This window comes from Pseudorca crassidens, chromosome 5 (assembly GCF_039906515.1).
Source record: "Pseudorca crassidens isolate mPseCra1 chromosome 5, mPseCra1.hap1, whole genome shotgun sequence".
Lineage (NCBI taxonomy): Eukaryota > Metazoa > Chordata > Mammalia > Artiodactyla > Delphinidae > Pseudorca > Pseudorca crassidens.
Genome location: NC_090300.1, coordinates 95,753,737 through 95,780,708, shown reverse-complemented (window position 1 = coordinate 95,780,708; position 26,972 = coordinate 95,753,737). Strand labels below are relative to the sequence as shown.

General features: G+C 36.0%; 1 protein-coding gene across 4 annotated transcripts in view; it reads right to left on the bottom strand.

The window, feature by feature from the left end:
• Positions 1–26,972, bottom strand: part of LOC137225244 (SCAN domain-containing protein 3-like) — a 486,462-nt gene that overhangs the window by 282,062 nt on the left and 177,428 nt on the right. For all 4 annotated transcript variants that reach the window (XM_067739001.1, XM_067739004.1, XM_067739002.1 and 1 more), the window contains one exon: positions 22,519–22,598. In XM_067739001.1, coding sequence (XP_067595102.1) covers positions 22,519–22,585 — 67 coding nt within the window. In that variant the 5' untranslated portion in view covers positions 22,586–22,598. The remainder of the gene's footprint in view (positions 1–22,518; positions 22,599–26,972) is intronic.

Genomic DNA, 26,972 nt, shown 5'->3' with positions numbered 1-26,972 from the left:
ATTTTAATTGATAAAATAAACAATGATTAAAAAATAAGAACATCCAGTTCTGGAAATGGTGCATTGAAGCTAGGCACTCCCAACCACAACTGATAATAGTCTAAACTGATACAATTTTTATGAAGAACAACCCAGTTATTAGTTGCTTGAAAAGTATCCAAAACCTATGACTAAGTGATTCTACTTTTGAAGGTCTGTTTTATGAAATTAAATTTAAAAGAAAATTTATGTCAACACCACATATTATTGCATTGTTTATTACTAGTAAAATGGTGGACACAACATAAATATTCAGCTTTAGGAAATGATTAAATCCAATCCCTATATACTTATATAAAGATTTTACAAAGGTTTTTACATATTGTGAACTGCATATGATATAATATTAATAAGAAAGGGTACAAAAATATTCATTATATTTCCCATTACATAAAATGTATATCAAAGAAGCCTGGAATACAATATTCCAAAAAGTTGGGAGTAACTCTGGCTTTACGGAAGTACTATGAGAGATTTAATTTGTTTTTGCTTTCCATGTTTCAAAAACAAGTCTGTATCACTTACTATTAGAAAAAGGTAAAAAGAGAGAAAATGTTTAATCATTTAAGAGGGAAAAATTTAAAAAGAAAATATTAGCTTCTGGCAATCATTAGTATAACAACAGGTAAAAATAATGTTTAAATCTTGGTTGAAAACTTCTATTCATTTTCTTTCATATAATGATTCACTGATTTTTCTCTTAAAATTCTGTACAAGGATTTTTTTTTTTAATACGGAAAATCCGAGTCATTCTTTTTAAAAGACTCTGATGATTATACACCTGCTTGTTTTCCTTTCATCCTTGTCTACCAGGAAGTGCAGGGTCAAGTGTCCTTCTGAGAAAAACAATCATGTTACTCTATTTTCCTAACAGACATCTACCTGCCTAGTCAACTGCCATTTTCACTTACATCTACAGCTTTTTAACATGTCTTACGATAGATCTGTTATGGCAGATGCTGCCATACTTTTTCTTAAATGTGTATAATGTAGAATATGTGAAAACAACTTAAAAGAATTGCATGATGATGAAAAAATTTGCATAGTTAATTAGGGACAGAAGTTTTCAAATTAATGAAGGTTTAAAAGTAAAACTAAATTTAATCAATGTTTTTTACCTTAAATTTTGGACTCTAGATAAATCCTGGGTTTTTAAGTATAAAGGTTATGAGGGTGACTAGAAAGAGAAGCCAGGAAAACCATTTTCTCTGCAAGAAAAATTAAGCTAATTGCATGAATGCAGGGCTTGTCAATAGGATTAACAGCTGAAGTGCTTCTGATTATATTATTTGTCTACGCATACCATTACTCTGTGGCAGCTTTCTCTTTTAAGAAATTCTATTCTTTATATTAATCCTTCAACAAGTCTTCTCTCTCTGTGTAAAAAGCTTTCTACCAAATAAATAAGTGAGCCATTGAAACATAGAAGAATGGGGTGGCTATATTTCATCACCTTCCTGGTTGTACTGTGGGTCTGTTTTCTGTACAAGGTGATAAATTATGGATACCAAGGCTCCATTTCCATCAATTCTCTTCTGGAAATGAATCTTTAGGAAATAGTTTTCAGACTGTGTTATCATCATTGTCTGATACCAAAATGAGGCTTTTTTTCTATCATAATTTGATCACTTCTAAATTACAGCACATTTTGAATATTCTTGCATCTCTGTGCTACAAATATTGTAATAACATTTCCCTGACTTCTAAAGTAAAGCTATGAATTCACTTTCAAAAATGCTTTTAAAAAATCTTCCCAAAGTGGAATTAAATATCTGCTTGTATTGCTCTCAACAAATGACAATAATGTTTTAGGAAGTTATAGATTTATCCCTATGAATATGTACATGCTTTGAAATACAAACTCTAGAAAATGTCAATGTGGCCTGGAAGTTTAACATTAATCTTGTCAAATTCTGCAAGGGACAAAAAAGAGAGGGTTAGCTAGTAGATGAGACTTAGGTGCTGTTGGACACCCATGTAAAGTATAAAAACTTTGGTGCCTTATTAGTGATAACTTAGTTAAATGGTTGTAATTGTTTTTCCAAAATGAACATTGGTTAGAGTGCTTGGTTGTTATATGAACTGGCTTCAGTTACTAATATCTAGAGCTTAGAATTTAGAAAAAATATTTATGTGAACTTCTCATTTTACCTTTTTTAATACCTTATATATAAATTGATTAAAATAATTTCAAACACACATAACACATATTCTCCCTGTGCAAAATTAAGATGTGAGATTAAAGAAAATGTTGATACTAACTTAAATTTCAGTCTCATCCCCAGAGGTACCCAACATTATCAGTTGAGTGTGCATCCTTCCTCCTCCTTTTATCACATTTATGTATAACTATTAAACATAATATATAATAATATATATGTAAAATAGCATATACTTTAATGTGTATGTAAAAGTACATAGTATTTTATATACACTACACATACAAACACAAATCCATAAAAATTCCAATAGCAATGTAGGAATATACCTATTACCACTGAAAATGAGCTTTTTTTCTCATCTTCTATGAATTACTTATACAAGTATTTCCTCCATTTTTCCTATAAGGCTATTTATCTTTTCCTTATTGATTTGTGTAGCTTTCTGTGTATTCTAAATATTAACGTGTCTCTTGCTGTATTTAAATTTTAATTGTAATATCAATTTCTTCAATTTTTCCTTCATAAGTTTGGCTACTTATTTTAGAAATGTTTCTCCAACCTAAAGATCAAATATACATTCTTCTATATTGTCTTCTAATAGTTTTATAATTTACTTTCACATGAATATATTTAATCTATTTTTCATTTATCTTATGAGTTGTATGAGTAAGAAATCATATCTTAAAAATTTTGTAGAACACACACCAACTTTTATCTTATTTACTGAATAACCCATTCTCCATACTGACTTAAAATGTCTCCTTTACAATTTATGTCAAATTCGAAGAAAGGAAGAGAGAAGTAAACACTTCTGGGCTCTTTACTCCATTTACCTATTTGCTAATATCTTTTTCAATTAATAATTACTTAATTCCTACTTAATTACTATAATTTTTAACACTTTATTAGGGCAAGCTTCCACCATTGCTTTTCTTTCAATATCGTCTTGGCTATTTTTTCACATTTACTTTTACTTATAAATTGCCATCAGCTTCTCAAGTTCATTGGAAAAAATCTATTGATTTTGAATGGTGTGAATTTAAATTACATATCTAGATTACAGATTTGCCTTATGGCAACTGAAATATTTAAAATGATAAATTTCCTCACCCATAAAATTTTCTCTCTCTCCATTTTTGCAGCTCTTCTAATAAAACTCCTTAAATAACATTTTAGATATTTTAAAATTTTAATCCTGAGTTCCGTGGACAGACTTGCTGGCTTTCTTCTTAAGTGCTTTATGGTTTGTGTATTTGTTGTTGCTATTAGCTATTTTCATTTGGATTATTAACTCTGTATTCCCTAGTTTGTTAAGTTCACATATATGAAAGTAATTACTTTTGTATGTTGATATTTTATCTAGCCACCTTGTTGAACAAGCTTGGGTTCTGATAGTTTGTCAGCTGATTCTCTTGGATTGTCTATGTGACAATCATCTTCTGTAGGTTATCCGGTTACATTGTTGTTGTTATTGTTTCACTGACCAGGCCTCTGGTGCCCTGTTAAATAGATACAATAATAACGGACCTTCTTTATTGTCCCTCTTTTCAATGGGAATCCTGAAAGTACCATTTAATGGGATATGTATTTTTATAGATTTTTGTAAAACACCTTCAAGATAATGATAACAACCTTTCTAGTCCTTGTTTGTTAAAGAATGAATTTAAGTTTTATTTAAAAAGTTTTTCGTATCCTCTAGTATGTCACTATTGTGTATTGCATTGACAGACTCTGTGTTGCTGAAACATTTGTTATATTTCTGGGGTAAACACTGGATGTTCATGATATATTTTAATTTCAATGCACTGCTTGATATTTATAAATATTTTATTTAAAAATTTTGCATCTATGTTTATATGTTTTTTCTGTGAACCTATGTATTGTTTTCTCTTTACCAGGTTTTTAAATATTTGTACTCCCCCTTTCTTGCCTTTTATTGAATCAATCAACTTTTGTTTGTATCTTTTATTTTTACTAATGGGTAAAACATCTATTTTCTCTTCTTCTAGTAGTAACTTTAATTTTTAAACTACTCCTTTATAATGAATTGTAATTCTACTGTTTCTAAAAATGGCATAAACAAATTTTCTCACTAAAAGTTAAGAACTGTAGCATGTTTATGCTTTTCTTCACCATCCCATTTGCCTTGTTGATATAACCTGGAAATTTTTAATTATAAATAATTTTAGAAAAAATAGTTACAGTCAATATTTATTTAGGATTTATAATAGTTTTGACTAATTTAGTTGCTTATCAGTGCTTTAGTATCCTTATTCTTCCTCTTGGATCCATATTTGTCTTCTTGCAGGAGAACATCCAACAGTAATTCAACCTTGTCTATAAGTGATACATTCTCTGAACCATTCTATGTACAAACCAACCCTCTTTCTCTCACACAACTGAATGATCAGATAAAGAATTATACAAAGTTATTTACCTCAAATGTACTTTCCCATTATCTTCTTGCATCTATTTAACCTAGTGAACTTTGAGGTGAATCTAATTTCAATTTGACCATTATTTCCTAGTAAACAATCTCTTCTACTTTCCTTCTCTGGAAGCTTTTCGGGTTTTGTCTTTGTCCTTGGTTTTGTCTTTGTCCTTCTAAATTTCATTAGGATGGGTGGTGCTCTGATAGCTTTCTTCAACCTGAAGACAGAACTTTTCCCAATTCTAAGAAATTTTTGACAGTTCTTTCATTTAATGTTATTAATTACCTCCACTCCACTCTCTTCTTCTGAATCTTTTAGAATGTGAAGTTTGAGACAGGAGATTACCTTACCTTTAATACGTTTCATCTCTTTTTTTTGTTCTGGATTCTGTAAGAATTCCTCAGTTCATATATATTTTTTTTAGTATGTAAATTCACTTATCAGCTTCAGGGCTCATTCTGTTATACTTAGTTCATCTATTTTGCTGTTGTTTGACTAACCAATTTTTATTTTCCATGTAAAATAATTGATTACTTTTTAGGTATCAATATCCTCTTGCAACTCCCTGTTCCTAAAATATAATTTGCTCTAATAAGAAATCCTTATTCTAACAGCTCTGTTTCTTTGGGTTTAAGTTCTTCTGTTTATCACCTTTGTTGTCTCTCTTTCATGGCAATGAATTTCCCTGAGTACTTGGTGATTTTTAAATTCTGTGCTCCTTTTAAAAGGGAAGATTCTCTGTTAGGATGTCTGCTGTAGCACTTCACTGTTTTTCTTTGCTATACCAAAATCCTGCTCCTGCACTAGCAATGAGTTTACTGCTAACTTACAGAACAGCTAATAGAAAGATTAGCTTTATTGTGTGATTCACGTGCTGTCAACTTTAGCTTTCTAAAGAGAAGTTGAGTATACTTTTGGCCTTTAAATGAAATAATAAGATAGAAAAGAATATTTATTCTACCTGGAAGACAAAAACAAATAATTTCTTAGAGAACTTTGGGTAGAATAATATCACCAACAGATTCTAGTACAAAAATAGCAGCTCCAAAAAAATTCTGCTATAAAAGGAAAAATCATGGTGGGATATTTCACTTCAGATAGAAGATTTTTATTTCAAGAGGTTGTTTTCTTTAGGCTACTCCATGAAAAGAAGTTTGGTAGGAAAAATGTAACCCAGGGCATTCAGAATCTTAGCTGCTTGCAAAGTCATGAGTAGAAAAGCAATTTCAATATGAATTGTTCTAAAATTAGATGAGATTTAACTTTGCAAGAGATACAAGATCAAGTCATTTAACCTCTGTGATCTTCCACTGACATTTAGAAACTGAGATTGATCATAGTAACACACATATCACAAGGTTTTGAGAGGACTAAATGGATGAATATATCTGACTTTATATTTTATAAATGGTAAAATCTTCTAAAAAGTCATTTGCCACATATGCAGGCCCTCACTATAAAAGAAACTACACGTTATTCATTATTATTAAGCCAATTTGTAATAAAATAAAATTTTGAAATTTACTTTTGCTTTTTTGTGTAATATCTCTTCTTATCCTATCCCTTTTTCATATATAGATGAATAGTTAAATAATATTCCCTTGATGTCCTTAATATCCCAATCTGAAGATTCAATTATAAATCATGTTTCCCCTTCATGTTCGAACGGAAGAATCTCTTGAGTTGCTTGTTACATGAATAATAAGTTCTAGGGCTTCCTCTGGTGATTCAGATTCAGGAGGGGCCCAGACAAATGTTATTTCACAAACACCCAAATTAAAATTTGTCATCAGGAATATCTGGAAAACACTGGCTTAAAGTAATGAGCTGTAATGGTTTTCTAAGAGTCACAATTCATCTTCATCTAGTGCTAATGACAAATGGCGAAACATTATAATCCAGAAATAAACCGCCCCAAATGTGTCTAAAGTCCTCCGTATGCTCTCACCCTAATGAAAAATAAGTTAAACTGCTTAGAAGAAACCATTTTCAGGTCGTCTAGTCTGTGTTCCACTTATATTATCCCAGGTAGATGAGAATAAATCCTATTTCCTAAGACTTCCAGGTAAAAAACATTTCCCTCCTTTGTGACAGCCCATTCAAATATTTTTTCAACTGTCCCAAAGCTCATATTTTTAAATCGGGCTTAAATATTTAATGTATATAAATTCATTGTTAGTAGATTAGCATTGCTACTGGAATGCAAAGACTTATATCTCAAACCTTACTAAGCTTACAAAATGTCCCCCAAATTAAAAACTACTCTTCATCATCCAGAAGCTAATTTCTCACTAAGAGAAGCCAAAGAGATCAAAGAACAGAAAAAGAAAAAACCTGTAACCTGCATCCACCTAAACACCTCTGTGAATGTGCTGTCAGTAATACATGAGGCGGCGGGGGGGGCGGGGGAGGAAGGGTATGTTTTCCAAGAGACAAATGATTAGCATGAATGCATCATGCTCAGACCTTTTGGATAACAGAATAGCTGGGGTCTAGAAAAAATTGTGCAACTGTTTCTGGAATGCTTTTATTTGTAATTTCATGGACAGTGCATTGTGCCAAAAAACATCAGTGGAAGGTATTCATTCATCTGCATGATTGTCTTAGAAGTCCTGATTGCCACAGTGATCACTAATGAATATGCAGAACATCTTTAAGGTTCAGCAGTTTTCAGATAGGCTAGTGACAAACAACCGTGACTAAATTTGCTCTGAAGGCTCTTTTTAGAGGGCTAGGGCCCCTGACATGGTGCCAGTCGTGCCAGCACAGGAGAAAAACTGCCTTGATTGTGCTCTTGTCTGCTAAAAAGCCTAGGCAATTGTATTCAGCTCCTTTCTCAATAGCAGCCTCTTCAACAGCTTGGTGTGAACCAGCCATTCTAAGAATGCCTGTTTAAATCTTAGAATGATGAAAAGAGAAAAGTAGACTGATTTGGCATTGAGACTTATGGAACAGGAGGCAACATTAAAATTTAAAGTATTCATGGGTATGCACACATAAAATTTCAGTTCATGATTTTGGTTACTGCAGTTTTGGTCTTTTAGTTGCAAATCTCTTATACAGTTAAATATGTAAACTCGCCATACACACACCGAAAGATCCATGCTTGTGGCCAGTATAGCTATTCACTTTTTAAAACTGTTTTGACTGGAACAAAAACAGAAACATAGATCAATGGGAAAGGATAGAAAGCCCAGAGATAAACCCACGCACATATGGTCACCTTATTTTTGATAAAGGAGGCAAGAATATACAATGGAGAAAAGACAGCTTCTTCAATAAGTGGTGCTGGGAAAACTGGACAGCTACATGTAAAAGAATGAAATTAGAACACTCCCTAAAACCAGACACAAAAGTAAACTCAAAATGGATTAAAGATCTAAATGGAAGGCCAGACACTATAAAACTCTTAGAGGAAAACATAGGCAGAACACTCTGTGACATAAATCACACCAAGATCCTGTTTGATGCACCTCCTAGAGAAATGGAAATAAAAACAAAAACAAACAAATGGGACCTAATGAAACTTAAAAGCTTTTGAACAGAAAAGGAAACCATAAATAAGATGAAAAGACAACCCTCAGAATGGGAGAAAGTATTTGCAAACGAAGCAACTGACAAAGGATGAACCTCCAAATTTTACAAGCAGCTCATGCAGCTCAGTATCAAAAAACACAAACAACCCAATCCAAAAATGGGCAGAAGACCTAAATAGACATTTCTGCAAAGACGATATACAGATGGGCAACAAACACAAGAAAGGATCCTCAACATCACTAGTCATTAGAGTAATGCAAATCAAAACTGCAATGAGGTTTCACCTCACGCCAGTCAGAATGGCCATCATCAAAAAGTTTACAACCAGGGCTTCCCTGGTAGTGCAGTGGTTGAGAGTCCGACTGCCGATGCAGGGGACGTGGGTTCGTGCCCCGGTCCGGGAAGATCCCACATGCTGCAGAGCGGCTGGGCCCGTGAGCCATGGCTGCTGAGCCTGGGCATCCAGAACTGGTGCTCCACAACGGGAGAGGCCACAACAGTGAGAGGCCCGTGTACCACCAAAAAAAAAAAAAAGTTTACAACCAGTAAATGCTGGAGAGGGTGTGGAAAAAAGGGGACCCTCTTGCACTGTTGCTGGGAATGTAAATTGATACAGCCACTATGGAGAACAGTATGGAGGTTCCTTAAGAAACTAAAAATAGAACTACCATACGACCCAGCAATCCCACTACTGGGCATATACCCTGAGGAAACCATAATTCAAAAAGAGTCATGTACCACAGTGTTCATTGCAGCTCTATTTACAATAGCCAGGACATGGAAGCAACCTAAGTGTCCATTGACAGATGAATGGATAAAGAAGATGTGGCACAGAAATACAATGGAATATTCCTCAGCCATAAAAGAAACAAAGTTGAGTTAATTGTAGTGAGGTGGATGAACCTAGAATCTGTCATACAGAGTGAAGTAAGTCAGAAAGAGAAAAACAAATATTGTATGCTAACACATATATATGGAATCTAAAAAAAAAAAAAAAGTCTGAAGAACCTAGGGGCAGGACAGGAATAAAGACACAGATGTAGAAAATGGACTTGAGGACACGGGGAGGGGGAAGGGTAAGGTGGGACGAAGTGAGAGAGTGGCACGGACATATATACACTACCAAATGTAAAACAGCTAGTAGGAAGCAGCCGCGTAGCACAGGGAGATCAGCTGGGTGCTTTGTGACCACCTAGAGGGGTGGGATAGGGAGGGTGGGAGGGAGACGCAAGAGGGAGGGGATATGGGGATATATGTATATATATAACTGATTCACTTTGTTACAAAGCAGAAACTAACACACCATTGTAAAGCAATTATACTCTAATAAAGATGTTGAAAAAAACACCAAAACTGTTTTGTATTACGATATATAAAATACATAATGAAAAGTGCAAAAAAATACAAATGTACAGCTCAGTGAGTTATCACAAAACCAGTTCCTGTGTAACTATCACTAGGTCAACAAAGAATATTGCTAACCCTGCAAAAGCCCTCCCTTCATGGCCACTCCCAACCACATGCTTTCCCATCTCCTCAGAGGAAACCACTATCCTGACTTCTAACACTACAACTTAGTTTTCACTATTTGATACAATTTTTTATCAACGAAATTACATAGTATAGACATTTTTGTTTCTGACCTTCCCAGCAATATTATAATTGTGAAATTCATCCCTGTTGTTGGCTGTGATGGTAGTTCCTTCATTTCCATTTTTAAACAGTATTTCATTGTATGACTATAACACCCTTATTTATCTATACTACTGTTCAGTGGACATTTATGTTTTTCCAGTTTAGGATCATAATGAATAATGATGCTATGAATATTCATTTGTATGTCCATTGGTGTGTGTGTGTGCATGCGCACACACACACACACACACACACACACACACTTTTCTGCTGGATACCCCTATCCAATTTCACTAAGGAGTGAAATTGCTGGGTCATAAGTTATGCAAAAGATCAGCTTTAAGAGATACTATTAAGTATTTTTCCAAAGTGATCACACTAATTTATAGTCCAGTCCTAGCAGCAGTATAGGAGGATTCTTGTTTCAGTCATGAAACCCAATACAAAATAAATGTCAAAGTTGAGAAGAATTTCTGCTATTATAAAAATTTGAGCACATGGAAACTTTGAGAGAAATGTTTCATTAGATATCTGAAGGCATGCAATAATACTAGTGGCTAATGCCTATATATAGGACTTACTTTGTGCCAGACACTGTTTTACTGTTCTAAGAAGTACCTATGTAATGTAGTCTTCACAACAACCCTATGATAAAGGTACTATTATTATATTAGTATTCCCATTTTACAGATGAGGAAACTAGCACAGGAGGTTAAGTAAATTGCCCATGGTCATCTAGTTTGTACGTATTATAGCTGGAATGTGAACCTAGGCAACACGTCCCCAAAACCCACGTTCTTAAACTACTGTCTGGTACGTTAATAATGGAATAATTCACAAAAGTTAGTGCCCCTGTAACTTATATCAACCATTAACAGCACATGTTTGAAATAGGAATATATGAATGTTAGTGTTAGTATTTTTCATAATGGCTCATAATGGCTAATTGAAACAGAAAGCAGACATCAGTGAGCTGAGGCCAGTCTTTAAGAAATATTTTAATTTTAGAACCCAGGTATGGAGTTTTTGTACTGCTTTTATAAATTCCTTTGTTTAGGCTTTCAAACGTTAAATTCAAAGTTAATGCTACATTTAACATTAAATTTAGAAATTCCTTCTTTTAGACCTGCAAATGTACATCATCTAAAAATACAGCCTTTGTAATCAAGAAGACATAAAAATAAATGCACTTGATTTGACAAGCTAACTGTAATAAACAGTAATAATAATAATAAAACTCTAGGACTATGTCTATCTAGTGCTGCTCAGGAATCAGGCACACACCACTGCAACATGACTACCTGGATATCCTCAGTCACAGGTGATGATACCCTCTGAGGGGGCATAACCACCATTTCCAGTCAAGCTCTTATATACACCACACTGATGAAATGGGTCTGTGTTGTGAGTCAGCCAAGCAAGTGGCAGTGCTAAGTAGGAGACACAAGTACTCAAATAACCCTGGCTCTAGCTAGTTTGACAACCTTAGTCTCGCCATGCACTAACATGTTATTCAAATCAGACTGCCACTCATTTGAGAGCTCCAACTACACCATATCCCCCAGTTCTCTCTGTTCCCCGGGGTACATTCAGCTCTCTGATGGTAATCAGCCTTATAGTTTCAACTCCACGGAGGCCCAAGGAGATCAAATACTGTCCAAGAAGATAGGAATTCTGACAAAATTCTTGAGCTCCTCTAAGTAAACTAACAGTAAATGAGCAAGGGGAGAAGGTTTCCTTGTGTGGAGCTATCTTCATCTGAGAGGTTGTGACTCCATCTGTATATATGCCTTTCTTTTCCTCTTTCTATTCCTTCCAATTTAAAACAGCACCATTTCTAGCCAGCGTGTCTGAAGAAAAACATATGATTGTAAAATAATTTGCAAAAATATATATTGCTGTAAAATATTCAAAGGGATTTCCTTTCTTGCAGAGTAAGTCCCTATTGTATATGCAACAGGATATTTCAGATACATTTTGTTGCATATTTAGCACAATTTTGAATATTCATATTGCCCCAAAAGCTACTTACTAGAGCCTTCATAATAATACTTTTTAATCTTCTATACAACAGCATAAACCCCAAGTCTTCTTTATGAATTCACTAAAGTTGTATTCAGATAAGAGTAATTATCCTTAAGTATATAAGCCTAAAATATGTAAAGGATATTTATGTATTAAAGCTGGTAGGTTCTCATTGCTTTTATTTTGATGGGGAGTTATGAATCCTCTACATTTAAAAGAAAATGTGTTTTCAAGCCCCAAAGCTAGAAATCTTTTTAAAACACATTGAAAATGAAGTCATATTTCCCTGGTCTATTTCAGCATACAGTACTTTGTAAAATAAATACTACAAAGTGGTTTGACTTCACAACAATAATTGCTTAAAAACTGCCCCAAGGTTAGGCTTGGCATTGAAGATTTTGTCTGGTGGCCAATTATTATGGTTCTGTTAATGCTCTAAAACGCTGTCTATAATAGAAATGTCAACTTCTCTGTAGTCCATATGAATGAAATATTACAAATTGAAGTATGCAGTTGATGTGCAACTTCTCCTATGAAATACGATAATTGCTATTTGCCAGTATATTTTCAAAAAATATATGAGCAACAATTGGTATGAATGCCTAGGGACTACAATTAAAAGTATTGTTCAATTCCATACAATCCAATCTTTTATTATATTGTTATATTCAGTGACTAGTTCATTATGAGTTACATCAGAAAGTAAGACAGCCTTCCCTAACTCAGTGACATACCATACACTATAATTATTTATTAGGGGCTTGTGTACACCTACTAACTCTGTGATTCTTGGTAGACATTTTAAACTGTAATTTATAAAGAAAGTAGAATTTGAAACAGAGATAGTTTATCCATTGAGAAAAAGCAGGAATACCCAAAGCACCATATCAAAAGCCTGCTCACCCATTTCAAATTCTGAATAGTAATAAAAGCATGTCCTACCACCTGCTCTAGCAGTCCTTTCCACAGAATCAAGGACAAAAGAAACAGGAAGATTACTGGGGAAACAACATCCTATGCAGCTTCCACTTGCCTCTTCTCCCTGCTATCTCTATTCTGCCTGTTCCACGGGTGACAAGATCAAACCATGCATGTGTTTAAACAGCATTTAAGTAATACCAATAAGTCAGGCGAGCACTTTGGTTTACACTGTGTTGTAGTCAAAGGGCAGAGAGTCTTAAAATTCTGGGGAATAATTTATATAATATTGCATGTGCTACAATTATCACTTACATGAACAGCATTGACCTGAATCTTTAACTCTTTTCTGGAAACATACTTTCCACATTGAAGAAGTGCCTTAAATCACATTATAATTTCTTATTCTTCAAAAAGTTGTCAATCAAGAAGGAGCTAGTCATCATCAAATATATTCTAGTCACTGTGGAGGTTTAAAAAAAAGAGTAAAAAAAAAAAAGAGTAAAATATGTGACCTCTACCGGTGAAGAATCATATCTGGTTGTTTTAAAAAAAGACATACAAAAGTTACTAGAAAATAAAGTGTAGTGTGTATTACAACACACTAGAACGTTTTCAAACTATACTTGCTTTGGGAATTTAGCAAGGAATGGAAGAGCTTGGTCTCAAACTGTCATTGAAGGAAATATATGTGTTGAACTGATTGGTGGAGAGGCAAGAAGATATCTCATGTGGAAAGGAGACCACTTGGAAAATGGTACAAAATGGGAATGAGCATGTAGAAGACAGAGGTTAACCAATGTGATTGATTCATCAATGAGATGTTTATCATAGTACCTGGTTAATGGAGAGTGTTAAATGGCACATGTGAACCTGTAGGGACAGCCACCAAAAGGACTGAAGTAGGAAAATACAACCTGTAAGCTTTTGTCTTAGAAGATTCATCAGGAAGCAGTGGTAAAGTAGGGTATTAAGAAATTAATGATTGCATTGAACACTTTAATGCATACAACATACCGGAAACGAGCTCCAGATTGAGTGTGTCTTGACTGGACTCCCAGCAACTCTACTTACTGAGGTACCCAGAACTGCTGCTGAAATCCTTGGGCAGCAGTTTTCTCATCTAAAATTTTGGTATAATAAAATACCTAGCTCATTGGGTTATTATGAAAATTAAATGGATTAATACAGGTTAAAAGCTTGGAGTAGAGCAGGTACATCATAAGCAGTCAATAAAACAATGCCATTATTATTATTGGGAATTACATGTATATGTTGCATATTCACACACACAATTTTTTATATTAATTCTCTCATCGTGTAAAAATTATTAACTTGAGGATAAAGGATTATGAATTTTTCAAAACTACATCCCACAGCAGTTTGCAAGGTACAAGTCACAGAACAGGCATACAATAGATATTTCCTAAAGAAAAAAAAATATGGAAAGGGAGAGATAGGCTAATATTGGATATTGATTATTAAGCTAATAGAAAAAATTCATGAGGGTAACAAGACTGCATCAACTACTTTGACCCCCTCAGAACTTAGAGAAATGCACTGAACGAATATCCACAATGTGTTCCAAGGAAATGTCGGAAAATTTTCTGAAATCATACACAAGAGCAAACTGACAGCTTCATCATTCTAGGTCTCCCCAAAAAGATGCAGAATCGCATGTGAAATTTAACAGGAGTCAGGAAAGCTGACTGGTCTGGGAACTAAGGATCCTGCATGCCGCGTGGCGGTGGCCAAAAAAATCACAAGCAAAAAGCAATTCCTTAGAATTTTTAATATAGGACCTCTGTTGGCAGAGTTGATCAACCCACAGATTACCTATGCATACAAAGAGCTAAATATATAATGAAATTATGTTGGAAAGATAAGTCTAAGCCAGTAATCTAATCATTCTGTAGATGCTACAAATTATGACTTCACAAGCACTGTATTTGCAATTGGTTCCCTAAAAAGAAAAGAGAGGCTTTGATGGTGATGGTCTGGTTGAGAAGGGAGAAGTTGAACATATCCTTATTTAAATATTACAATGTCATCTCTTCAATGAGGCTTTCCCTATACACTCCTATAGAAAACAGATGCCCAGCACTCACTCTATCACAGAGCTTGTATATGCATTAATTACGCTTCTTAATTTTTTACTTGGTTATTTTCTTTTTCACCCAATGGAATATAAGGTCCATGAGACAGAGGATAGTAACGATTTTGAAAGGCCACACAGTATAAAGATTAAGAGCACAGATTTGAGGACTAAACACTAGAATTAGAGTCCTGGGCACATTGCTTAATGTCTCCATGTCTTGGTTTCCTCACCTGGAAAATACAGTTAATAACAGGACTGATACACTTTAAAATATACAATAACAAATATATATTTTATAGATATTAACCACTATATAAGTCTTGGCTTTTATTGTTTATGTTCACCACTTTCCTCAATGCCTAGAACAGCAAATGAATGGATAAATATTCAAACACACATGTACACATATACATTCTGCACATCCTAACTTTCTACTGAAATGTGGAATATTCATAATCAGGTGTTTACTTTTAAATAATTAAAACTGTTCAAAGTACCTGTATATGTCAAATATATACAAGTAACATGCAGTGTTACTGTGAAGCTCAGAACTGCATTTGGCACCACAAGGACCCATGCTTCAGCCAAATTCAAGGCTTCCCAACCAGTGGTCCTCAGAGTTACTGCAAAGCATCTTCAAGTCCACAGTGCACGAAGAATAGTTGATTGACTACATAAATCTGTCTTGCATTTCTTTGACTATCTTTCAGATATATGCATTGTCATTAATAAAATATGAATGCATTTAAAACTACTACTGAGTTCAACGGAATTAGCATTGTTTGGTAGTTCCTCATTGTTTTGTAGTTCCTTCATTGTCTTAAAATTCTTTGGCAATTGATTCAAAAAAATACAACTAGTGTCTTTGGGGATTCTGAAAAGTTTGACATTTAAATGGGAATCTTAAACGTGGAAAGGTTGAGAATCACAGGTCTAGGTCATGCTGCACCACCAAAATGTCATCTTGCCCTCCCCAAGCTCCCCGGCAAGCAGCAAAGGGCACTTGAGTCAAGGAATACACAGACTAGAAGTGCTCCTGTTCAGCCTTCTCATCTAAACTGCTCTAGGCATCATTGCCTGAGATTGTCTACATTTGTGAATTCTGTTTCAGCAGAAAGGTCAGGCCTTTGCTCAGAAATAGCTTAAACCGTTGTGGATGAAACATGCCTTCTTTTTTAATATAGTTAAGTTGAGACTGAGAGAAGGTAGTAGACCATAAAACTCACACTGTTACAATGTTTCAAAATTTCAGTGGTGTCTTTCTAAATATTTACCTCCATTGAGAGGCTTCTCAAGCAGGTGATAAAATATTAGTATCTTCACCCATTAATCATCCATAATCACTACAGCCACATTTCAACATCCCTGCCACAAGTACAGATGCCTGGACCCTGTGAGAGACACTGGAGGGAAATGATGAAGATGGGAAACATGATAAAGCAATTGTGGAACTCCTATATCAAGAGGAAGGCTTTGATGTCCCACTGTATTACAGTTTTCTGGAAATTTCTAAATAAAGAATACTACTATCAGGAAGACATAAGCTCTGTGTTACCCTCTTTCTGTCTATAAGCATAATAATAAAAGATAATGTAGCAGTCCTTCAGTTATTTGCACCATGACCAGTGGTGGAGATACAGCACAGGCAGAACCAATGCTGTGGGTTCATGAAATCTCATTTCATTTTTCTTCTGAAAATGCAAGAAAACCACATTTCCAAATTGCCCTTGCTATTAGGTCAGGGCTGTATGATTAGTCCGTCTAGCAGTATGTAAATGGAATTCATACACGTAAATTCTAGTCAGAAGTTAAGGGTGGGTATATATCCTCTGCCCACTCTCTTCTGAAACCATTTGAGACCTGCTGCTAAATTTCACATGAATAAGAAACAGGGAATTCCCCGGTGGTCCAGTGGTCAGGACTCAGCACTTTCACTGTGGAGAGCCTGGGTTCAATCCCTATCCCTGGTCCAGGAACTAAGATCCCACAAGCCATGCCATGCGGCCAAAAAAAAAAAAAAAAAAAAAAAAAAATTCCATATTACATCACTGTTACTGCATGTTCTAATTTGTTACACTGCATATCCTTGCCTAACCTAATACACAGTGTGTTCTAAACAAGTTACTTTCCCAATTAAACTGAAGATTAGTTATTAAACAGAAGTACATTGGCTTTGGAGTCTGATAAACTTGGTTTTAAATACCTAGTTTACATCTTATGATTGAAATCTTTAGAAAGTTAAATGACTTCTAAGTCCTAATATGCTTTTTCTATAAAATGCATAGAATATCACATGCTATGCAGTTTTACTATACAAAGTACTATACAAAGTACCTTAGGTAACTAAACAAGTGAATAAATTTGTGAGTGTATATATGTGTTTGCACTCCTTGGAGTACAAAAACAGCTCAGTGAATATTAATTTCGTGTTTTGTATTATTTCTAAAAAATATAATTTGACTAGAAATGAATTAGATGCTTAGAATAAAAGTTTTAAGGATAAAAGGAACCTGAATCCATCCCTTTATTTTGCAGATGGGGCAAAATGAGATAGAGGTTAAGTGAATAGCATTGCCTGTAGTGAAATGCTCTTCTTTCCATCTAACTATCTGCTGTTGAATTAGATATAATTAGAAAGTATTAAGAAATTTCATAACTTACTTTCCCACATATTAGATACCACGGCATCAAAATATGGAATTGAAAGAGTTATTCATCTGCAAGTTTTATAAAATATAAAATAACTCCTCAGTCTTGCCCAACCATGTGGAAATAAGAGGCACAGATGTTTCGAGCAGTGTCAAGGATGGTGACAGTGAAGCAGCGGTCTTTCCTCTACCCAAAGCCAACTGGCTTCTGTATAAACTGACTGTACAACTGTGGCTTCATCCGTGAATACTTAAGTTAATTTGTACAGTAATGTAGCAGAGAGGTTCAGAGCATCAATGCCTACCAGATAAGACTTTGGCCCGAATTCCAGTTTCACCACCCTCCAAGTCTAGGGCCCTAGGCAGTTTAACCACTTGTTAGCTCTCCGTTTCCTTATCTGTAAAATCAGGATAAGAGCATTTGCTACAAAGAAGTTTTCTGAGTATTAAAAGAGTTAACGTTTGTAAAATCATTTAATACAATGTCTGACAACTAGTAAGCACACACTAATGATAATTATCATGATGTGCGGAAATCCATTCCTCTCAGTACACTGTAATCACACAATGGATATACCTGCATATAAATATTCATACCCACATATACATTATGAATGAAAACTTGTTACATCTGCTAAATCACTTATATTTGTACCTGTATGGAAATGTTTGTAATTGAGTTACCACAGAGAATTCACATTTGCAAAGCATGAATGGGATCTGATATTATATAACACAAATGAAAGATTAAAATTTGTAAAAACGGGGCTTCCCTGGTGGCGCAGTGGTTGAGAGTCCGCCTGCTGATGCAAGGGACATGGGTTCGTGCCCCGATCCAGGAAGATCCCACATGCCGTGGAGCTGCTGGGCCCATGAGCCATGGCCGCTGGGCCTGCGCGAGAGGCCGCGACGGTGAGAGGCCCGCGTACCGCAAAAAAAAAAAAAAAAATTTGTAAAAACAGAATTTCAAAAGATATTTACAATGTTAGTATAGCCTCTTTTTTTAATAAATTTATTTATTTTATTTATTTATCTTTGGCTGCATTGAGTCTATGTTGCTGCGCGTGGGCCCTCTCTAGTGGCGAGCAGGGGCTACTCTTCGTTGTGTAGGCCTCTCCTTGTGGTGGCCTCTCTTGCTGCGGAGCAGGGCTCTAGGTGTGCAGGCTTCAGTAGTTGTGGCGCGCAGGCTTAGTTTAGTTGCTCCGCAGCAGCAGGTGGGATCTTCCTGGACCACGGCTCAAACCCATGTCCCCTGCCTTGGCAGGCAGATTCTTAACCACTGAGCCACCAGGGAAGTCCCAGTATAGACTCTTAAAGCAACTCATTAAATAGCAAATTTTTTCTCTGCCTTCTTATGTACAATATAACCAAATTTCACATTTTATCAATTACTTAGAATTATCATTATATTAATTATACATGCCATAGCTGCTCCTGATGTGGGATATAGGGAGTAAGGAGTATGGATTTAAAGACATTCTCAAACACTTGCTTTCTATATAAAGTAGATGATTAGCTTGCTTTTTGCTCATCTGCACTATTCTTATGAAATTGAATATGTTGAGCTGTTTGTCCTTCAGGGCAACAGAACACCATGAACTCTTTGAAGAATAGATTAATAAATTAAAGAGTGAAGTAATCATCCCTGAACTGCTTTACTTGCCTGCCAGAAAAATTATCTTCTTTGCTTGTGCTTCCAGTATCTTTTGAGTTGTCAGCACCATTCAAAACATTTCTTAAGATTCCACCATGCATGTCATTTCAGATCGCCTGTGTTGTTTCTCACACTGTCCTCTCCACGCCCAAACCAAATGAACAAACTTGACTGTATAATTTTGGATTAGGGTCTGCAATAACTGTCAGCCCTGTAACAGGTGTGAGTTCCAAGATGCTTTTGTGCCTACAGAGCTATTGCTTTCTCCACTCGAATGGAAAACTGTTTCAAGCGCTGACTTATATGCCAGTTTTCTGACTAGGATTGGATCTGGTTTCTCAGTTTCAACAATCCTAACAGGGTTCTAAAACAAGCCTACTTTCCCTAGGAGTTGGACCCTCTGTCCCTCCTGCCAACAGCTGGCTGGAATCCTGCTTCAACCCAGATGGACTCCCACACTCCGGAAACCACACAATCCCCATCCACCTGTCTCCATGGCACTACTGCAGGGAAACTCAGGCTGAGGGGCCCCCACCACCTGATTTGAATCTCAGGATATCAATTCAAGTCCAGATGGAGAACAAATTTGCTGCATCAACTTGGATCCCAAATCGGATTCCTGCCACCATCCTCACAGGCAAACCCTCTGCTGAGAAGGTTTCCCTAGTCCTGGCACTGCCTGTTCCTAACTTGTTTTTCTCTTGCTCCAGGCCAAACAATTGAGGATTCATCATGCCACATGACCCATCCTACAAAGTTTATTACGATAAATACCTTTGGCAGCCTAATGCTCTCCTTCTCTCTGGCATCTTTCATTAATACGCTGTCAATGAAAAGTACCCTCAGATGTACCCAGTACTTTTCTAGGATACTTTGGGCTCATTACTAATGCCTCACCAACAAAATAAAAAGAGATTCTCTACAGCTATGATACTGAGTTAAAACAATGAAATTTGTACAGTTTACGCTGTATAAAGTCTGTTTGTGACACACTGTATTAGTTTACTCCACCTACCATAATAAAATACCACATACTGGGTGGGTAGCTTAAGCAACAGAGAGGTACTTTCTCACAGTTCTAGAGGCTGGAAGTTCAAAATCAAAGTGTTGGCAGGTTTGGTTTCTCCTGAGGCCTCTCTCCTTGGCTTGCAGATGGCTGCTCTCTTGCTGTATCCCAACATGTCCTTTTCTTTGTGCAAGTGCATCCCTGATGTCTCTCTCATGTGTCCAAATTTCCTCTTATAAAGGATACCAGCCAGATTGGATTAAGGCTCACCCTAATGGTCTTATTTTAAATTAGCTGCCTCAACAACAAGGACCTACTATGTAGCACAGGGAACTATATTCAATATCTTGTACTAACCTATAATGCAAAAAAAAAATCTGAAAAAAGAATATATATATATGTATATATATACATATATATGTGAATCACTTTGCTGTACACCTGAAACTAACACATTATAAATCAACTAAACTTCAATTTAAAAAATAAATAAATAAATAAAATCAATAGCCTCATTAAAGGCCCTGTCTCTCAATACAGTCGCATTCTGAGGTACTGGTGGTTAGGGCCTCAACATATGAATTTCAGAGGGAAGGTGGGACAATTTAACCCAAAACACATGAAATAATATCCTCTTCACAAGGTCTTAGTATACTGCTTTGAAGAATGAGTCACCCATAGTAGACCTCTTTTAGAGGTTATTAAGTGGATGAAAAACTATTTCAAACTTTTAATCTTGACCTCACTAGGAACCTGTGAGATAATACTCACAGGCAAAATGAGTAAAATTTTACCATCAAATCTGACTTTCTGAAATGGGCTGGACAACAGTGAAAATAGTTACTGTACCTGATAAACCTCTAGTCTCTAAGTTGTCTTTAAATGATGCTTCAGAAAGAAATATCTTGGTCTATCCATGTACTAGTATGTTTTGTTTACACTACAGTCAATTATATTCCTCTAAATGTTTTAATGCACATTTCAAATTGCCAGATGTTTTATGTCATGCTAGCCTGGAGTATGGACAAACAGAAGATGGCTCCCAGTAGCAGTGTGTTCACTAACAACTACCACTGGTATAAAATTTGACAAGATCTGAGAAAAAAAGGCTCATTTTTTTTTTACTGAAAAAATGATCAGAAAATGGTCACTATTCAAAAACAAATTCTATGTAAAGACCCATTTTCATTCTGTGGTTTTTAAGGATTGAGTTTTCTCCCCACTGGCTATGCCACTTGGAAATGCCAAAGTTTCCCATCCCTCAATTCAATCCTTCCAGTTAGGGCACTGGCTAATCTTGGATGTTGAAACATTTTAGAATCCACGCAGTGGGGAGGCTCCTGTAAGGCAGCTGGCACTGCTCAGCTGCGTCTGTCACCACTGCCATGCAGCCTGCAGGGATACCTGCCTGGCACACAGCCCACTGGGGACCAAGAAGAAGCGGGGAGCCCGCACTGCTGGCTCTTCTCTCCCACGCTGTTCCTGAACCTTGCTCCATTATTAGTGCTGCTCCCAGCTCCTGGGCTCTCCTGTTCCCACTGCTCCTATCGTTCCAGCTCTCTGCTGGGCTCAGCTTCTCTTTTTCTTTCCATCCTCAGGCTGCAATGAACATTTTCATAATAGAACTTTGCACCCTGGTGAAAGTCTATCTGTAGAACAGATTCCTTGAATTGGACTTGTGGGGAATGCTCGATACTTTTTTAATGCGTAAAGAAGAAGCAAAGGTGATGCACTAAGAAAACCCTTTGCTTTCCCATCACTGTTGAAAGAGCACAGGTTTCTATATTATTCTAAGTTTTGTTAAGAGCATTTGTGGCCATGGGAGGGGTGAGAAGCAGGGAAGAGTCCAGAGAGGAAGAAAAGAAGGAAAAGAGAGAAAAGAAGGTGAGAGGGAACTGGAAGGTTTTCAGGCAAATGAGGGGAACAGTTGGTAGGGAGGAAAAAATTTAAACTATGTCCAAGCACAGTGACGTTCACTTCCAAAATTAAAATTGTCTGCTGGTTATGGCTGAAAACCCACAATTCTTTTTTTAATCTTATTTTCACCATCATAGTCTTCTCAGGCTGACATAATTACCTTTTGGGGTTTCATCAGCATTTGGCAAAATTACAGCATCTCAATTTCAAAAACGTTTTATTTCCAGAAAGGAATCTAAAGCCTCTTATGTTTTAACACATGGCAGGTGCTTAGCTGTTAACAACTAACTTTTTACCTAAAGAGTGACATAATTAACCCAAGCATGTTACGTTCCCATCACTGGATGTTGTATCACTAATTTTATTTTTTAGAAATCAGGCTTCATTTAATAATAAACTAGCATTTGAAATTATTATTAGCATCATGGCAAATCTACCCAAGGTTACCTTTCACAGAATAGCCGCCTGTTGTTCTCAGTAGGTTTTGCCCTGCAGCAGGTGACAGATGGTCCATGTGAGGATAAACACTGGAGAAAAGAAAAAGGAAAAATATCAAAGCGGATATACTGTGTCTTTTTTGAAAGTAATTTATCTTTTGATTTCATGTTCACATAAGGAGGCAAAAATTTATGGCTATCCTGTGATAAGTGTGGTAAAGTAGCAGGCTCCTGATCTCAGTGATGATGCTGGGCAGGGAATGGCTCATTGTGGCTGCAGAGGAACAGGTGGTCCTTAGATTTTTAGACTCAGAAGTTTAATTGTATCAGCTCAGTTGGGGAGATCAGGCCTTGGCAAAGAGAGAAAATGTAACCAAATTCTGAATAGGCTGCTTTATAAACCTGTTGCCAATTGGTTAACTTACAATGAGAAACATACTTTTGAATGAAAGAATAGTTTTCTCCAGAATGAAGGCTTTAAAAATATATATATTTACCAAAATGCAATTATATGAGCTTGGACTCAGAGCAAAGGGGTTAACATGATAAAAACAACAGCACCTGCTCAGAGTACAGTCTCTGTAACAGCTACTCAACTCTAACTTTGTAGTGTGAAACAGCCATGGATAGGGCAGGTAAAGAAATGGGCAAGGCCATTTCCCACTATAACTTCATACACCAAACAGGCAGCACGCAGGCTTTGGCTTTGGCTCAGGTCTGCACTACAAGTCATATGCATGATCATATATGAGAGATTTATCACAACTCTGCGAGGTTAGCGTTATGTATTTCATGGGTGAAGAAACTGAGGCTCAGAGAAATTAATCGACTTATTACCTGAAGTGACACAGGTAATAATGCTAATGAATTTTTCAAACCAGGACTTCCTATTTCAAGTCAGATTCTGTTGCATCAAAGTTGGCTACTCTGGAGGTAATTCCACTGAGGTAATAGTAAAGTCATTTTTCTTAATTCAAAATATTTGTATCGGTTGAAATTATCATTTTCCCAAGAGAAACACCAACATTTTAATCCTCAAACTCCATTATTTTTCTAAACTCTGTGAATATTTTAATATTTACTCACTGTGATTGAGCTGCACAAAGAAAATAGCTTCTTAAATTCTTTAAATCTGCATTTATTTTTTTCACAACCTCTAACCATGGGTAGGAAGATTTTTTTTTTTTTTCAACTGGTCAGTTAAAGTATTTCTGCCTCTTCTTGTTTCAACAACCCTTATTCAGTCTTTCCAAAGTTCAACTTCCTATTAGGGCTTTTTAAAATTTGCCTCTTTCAGAGAATTTAGTCTTTTAAGGTAAATGTCCAGTCTTTCAGATTTACCCCCTTAGTCCTCTCAAGTTTATATGAGTGTGTGAGGGGGTCTGACCTTGTCCTCATAGAAGTAGGTGAAGGACACATGAAAGGACGGTGGAGAGATTCATTCCTCAGATCCATGAGGTATCACCTGGATCTCTATATTCTCTTATACAGCATATATGGAGTAGTCTCCTCCCCAGATTGGTGACTGCTGATGGGCAGGTGGCTGGACCAGGCTTTTGGGGTGACATGCTGGCACCACTGCTAGGACCCATAAGGACTTTTCACCCAGTCTCAAAGTCCTTACCTATGGTGGCCACTCTGTCTTGATCCCTGGTCTCTGCTACCTGCCAGCAATTTCAACATCTCTTCATCACTTCATTGGAGAAATTCTGGGATCCCAGAACGCCGTACAGACCATCTACCTAGCTGCCTTACAGCAAGGATATGCATAACCACTCCATGCCAAGCTGGAAGTATCTGAGGGATAGAGGCTCAAAGGCTTCCATTCAGTCTTGCCAGGGAAGCATGACCAGCCTGAATGGACTCAGGCCCCGCATATCCATGTGAATATATCAAGTCAACTCTTTTTTTTTTTTTTTTTTCCAATTTAGGCAGATAGTAAGAGCCCTTATTCCTCATCTACTCACTCTCCTCTCTGTCCTCTCCTCTGCCTTCCTCTCCCCACAAACTACCAAGACAAGCAGCAGTTTTTCTCTCCCTCTCTCTCTCTGCCCCTGCTTGATAAGGACCACCTGAAAATGGAACTGCAGTCCAGTTTCATCAGCCTCACTCATGTTATGCTTCATGAAGAAATAAAAGAATGTAGAAAATCCTCTGTTTTACCAAAGCCAGGCTTTTAAGTCTATTGTCTTCTGTAAACTTCTATCTGTATAGTGTCAGAAACTGAATATTAATTCACTCTCTTTGATTTCCTCTTCTGGCATTCTTAATCCCTACCTGAGATAGATACACTTCTAAAATTGGCTAGGAAATTGAATGTGGATATCACACACACACACACACACACACACTTAAAAAATATAAATTCTATTATATACCATTACAGTATAATATTAAGTTTCCATATTCCTAAAACATTTTTCATTGTTCAATGAAAGTTGTGTGCTTCCTGAATACCCGAAGAAATAAACCTGTATTTATTTCCAAATGGAAAGCTGTACTTCAGAGAGAGTACAACGTTTGAAAATTTATGGATTCTTTTAACAGCAATAATAGAGAACTGCACATTTTCACGTTTTCAGTAGACTGTATTTGTACCCTAGTCCTCATTCCATAGACTTCTGCAAATAAGAGAGACTTTTGCAGATAAGAGGAAGGGTGTGTCTAGAAACTATTATGTAAGCCCGGGCAGCATAATAAGAAGTTCATTTGCGGCCTTTATTAGAATTCCCACACCTGAGAACCTAGATTAGAATTCAAGCCACTGAATTAACACATGGCACTTCCATAAAACCTAAAAGGCAAAATTTCAGGTCTCTGAGGGGCACGAGGTCTTAACTTCTTGTGGTAAGAACCTCTTAACTTTCTAGAGTCAAAACTAAAATAATTTCCTCCTACTCTTGGCATCACAACAACCATCTTCTCTGATCCACTCTATCATTTGACTATTTTATAGGTAGAAACTTTACTCTGTAACTTTAATTTTTCAAATCCCTTTTCTGAAAGCATGTTAATTTAACCCACTAATGCTTTATTAAATGAATAAACCAAGTATAATCTCCATGTATAAATGAGGAATCACACACATGTTTTATGATATATCCATGTGCTACAAAGAACTGGAATTAGAATAGTTTCCTAAGTTTTAGAAGAGTTCACTGCCATTATCACAAATCATGCATCTTCTTACATTGCTTCCACAATTTGTTGGTTCACCACATAAAGAACTATTATAAAGAGTTATTAAGTCTGCTCTTATCTTTCTCTTTCCAAGCCCAATTTCAGTGCTAATGTAGGGGATAGAACCATTACTTTATACGCTAAAAATTTTATAATTTTATTGTGAAGTTTTCTTTGGGGAGTCATGTGACTGTGTTATATTCAAATTTGTGATATGAGGTGTGGTAATGAGGGGTTTGTTCTCGTTATATTTCTAATTAAAGTTTTCTCTATAGCTCCTTTTTTCTGACCCTTTGATCATTTTTGTGATATCTGAGCCTTTCCAACATTCCTATTAATTAGATAAACTCGACAGTCTAATAATGTTTTGAATATTGCTTCATATTTTGCCCAAATATGCGGACTAATCCCTGATTTTATTTTTCCTTTATTACTCTTTTCCTGCTTGTTTTTGAGATGCTTTTGTTGGACTGTCCATTAATTTCTACACCAAACTTTATCATAATCTCACATCTCACATCATATGTTTACTCCTGAATTTACATCTTTCATTGTATCTTGAAAATATAACCAACTATTTTTAAATCCTAGAAACAAAAGATACGACATCAACATTACACTTAAGCTATCAATGATTAACTTATTTTTGGCTTAACTCAAATTATGGTATTTGGAGAATTCATGTTGCAACACAAAATTTTTGAATCTGTGTATGTAGAATGACATATCAAATGCACTGTTTTTAAGACAGTTAAGTGTCTCCTGGTCATGAGATACAAGAAATACATGGTTAGCAAGTGTTACTTGCTATTGACTAGCTAAACTGCCTTATTAAAGTGCCAAGAAGAACAGTAATTTCTTGGGAGCAAATACAGTTGCACAGAAAGAAATTCCACTTTCTGAGGAATCCTAAACACTTTTAGACCCTGCTGTTCTTAACAAGATACTGAAACACCTGACCCATCTCTCACTCTATTCCATAGTCCTTCTCAGGAACCAGGACTTATGAGATGAGATAGCACCTGCCTTTTTCCCACCTTCTTTTTAGAGTTCTTTTGCACTTCCCACAGTAGTGCATCCTTTCTGCCTTGTTAATCACCTCAGACTACTCAAGCAGACAAAGCTCTCATCTTCTTAGTGAACAATGGGTAAGCATTAACTGGAATTACATGAATATCTGTGTTCATTTTTTCTATGAAAGCAAAACTAGAGGCAGTCTTTTCCACCACTAAACTGCCAATGCCTAGCACAGTGTCTGACTGTGTGACATCTACACACATGTTT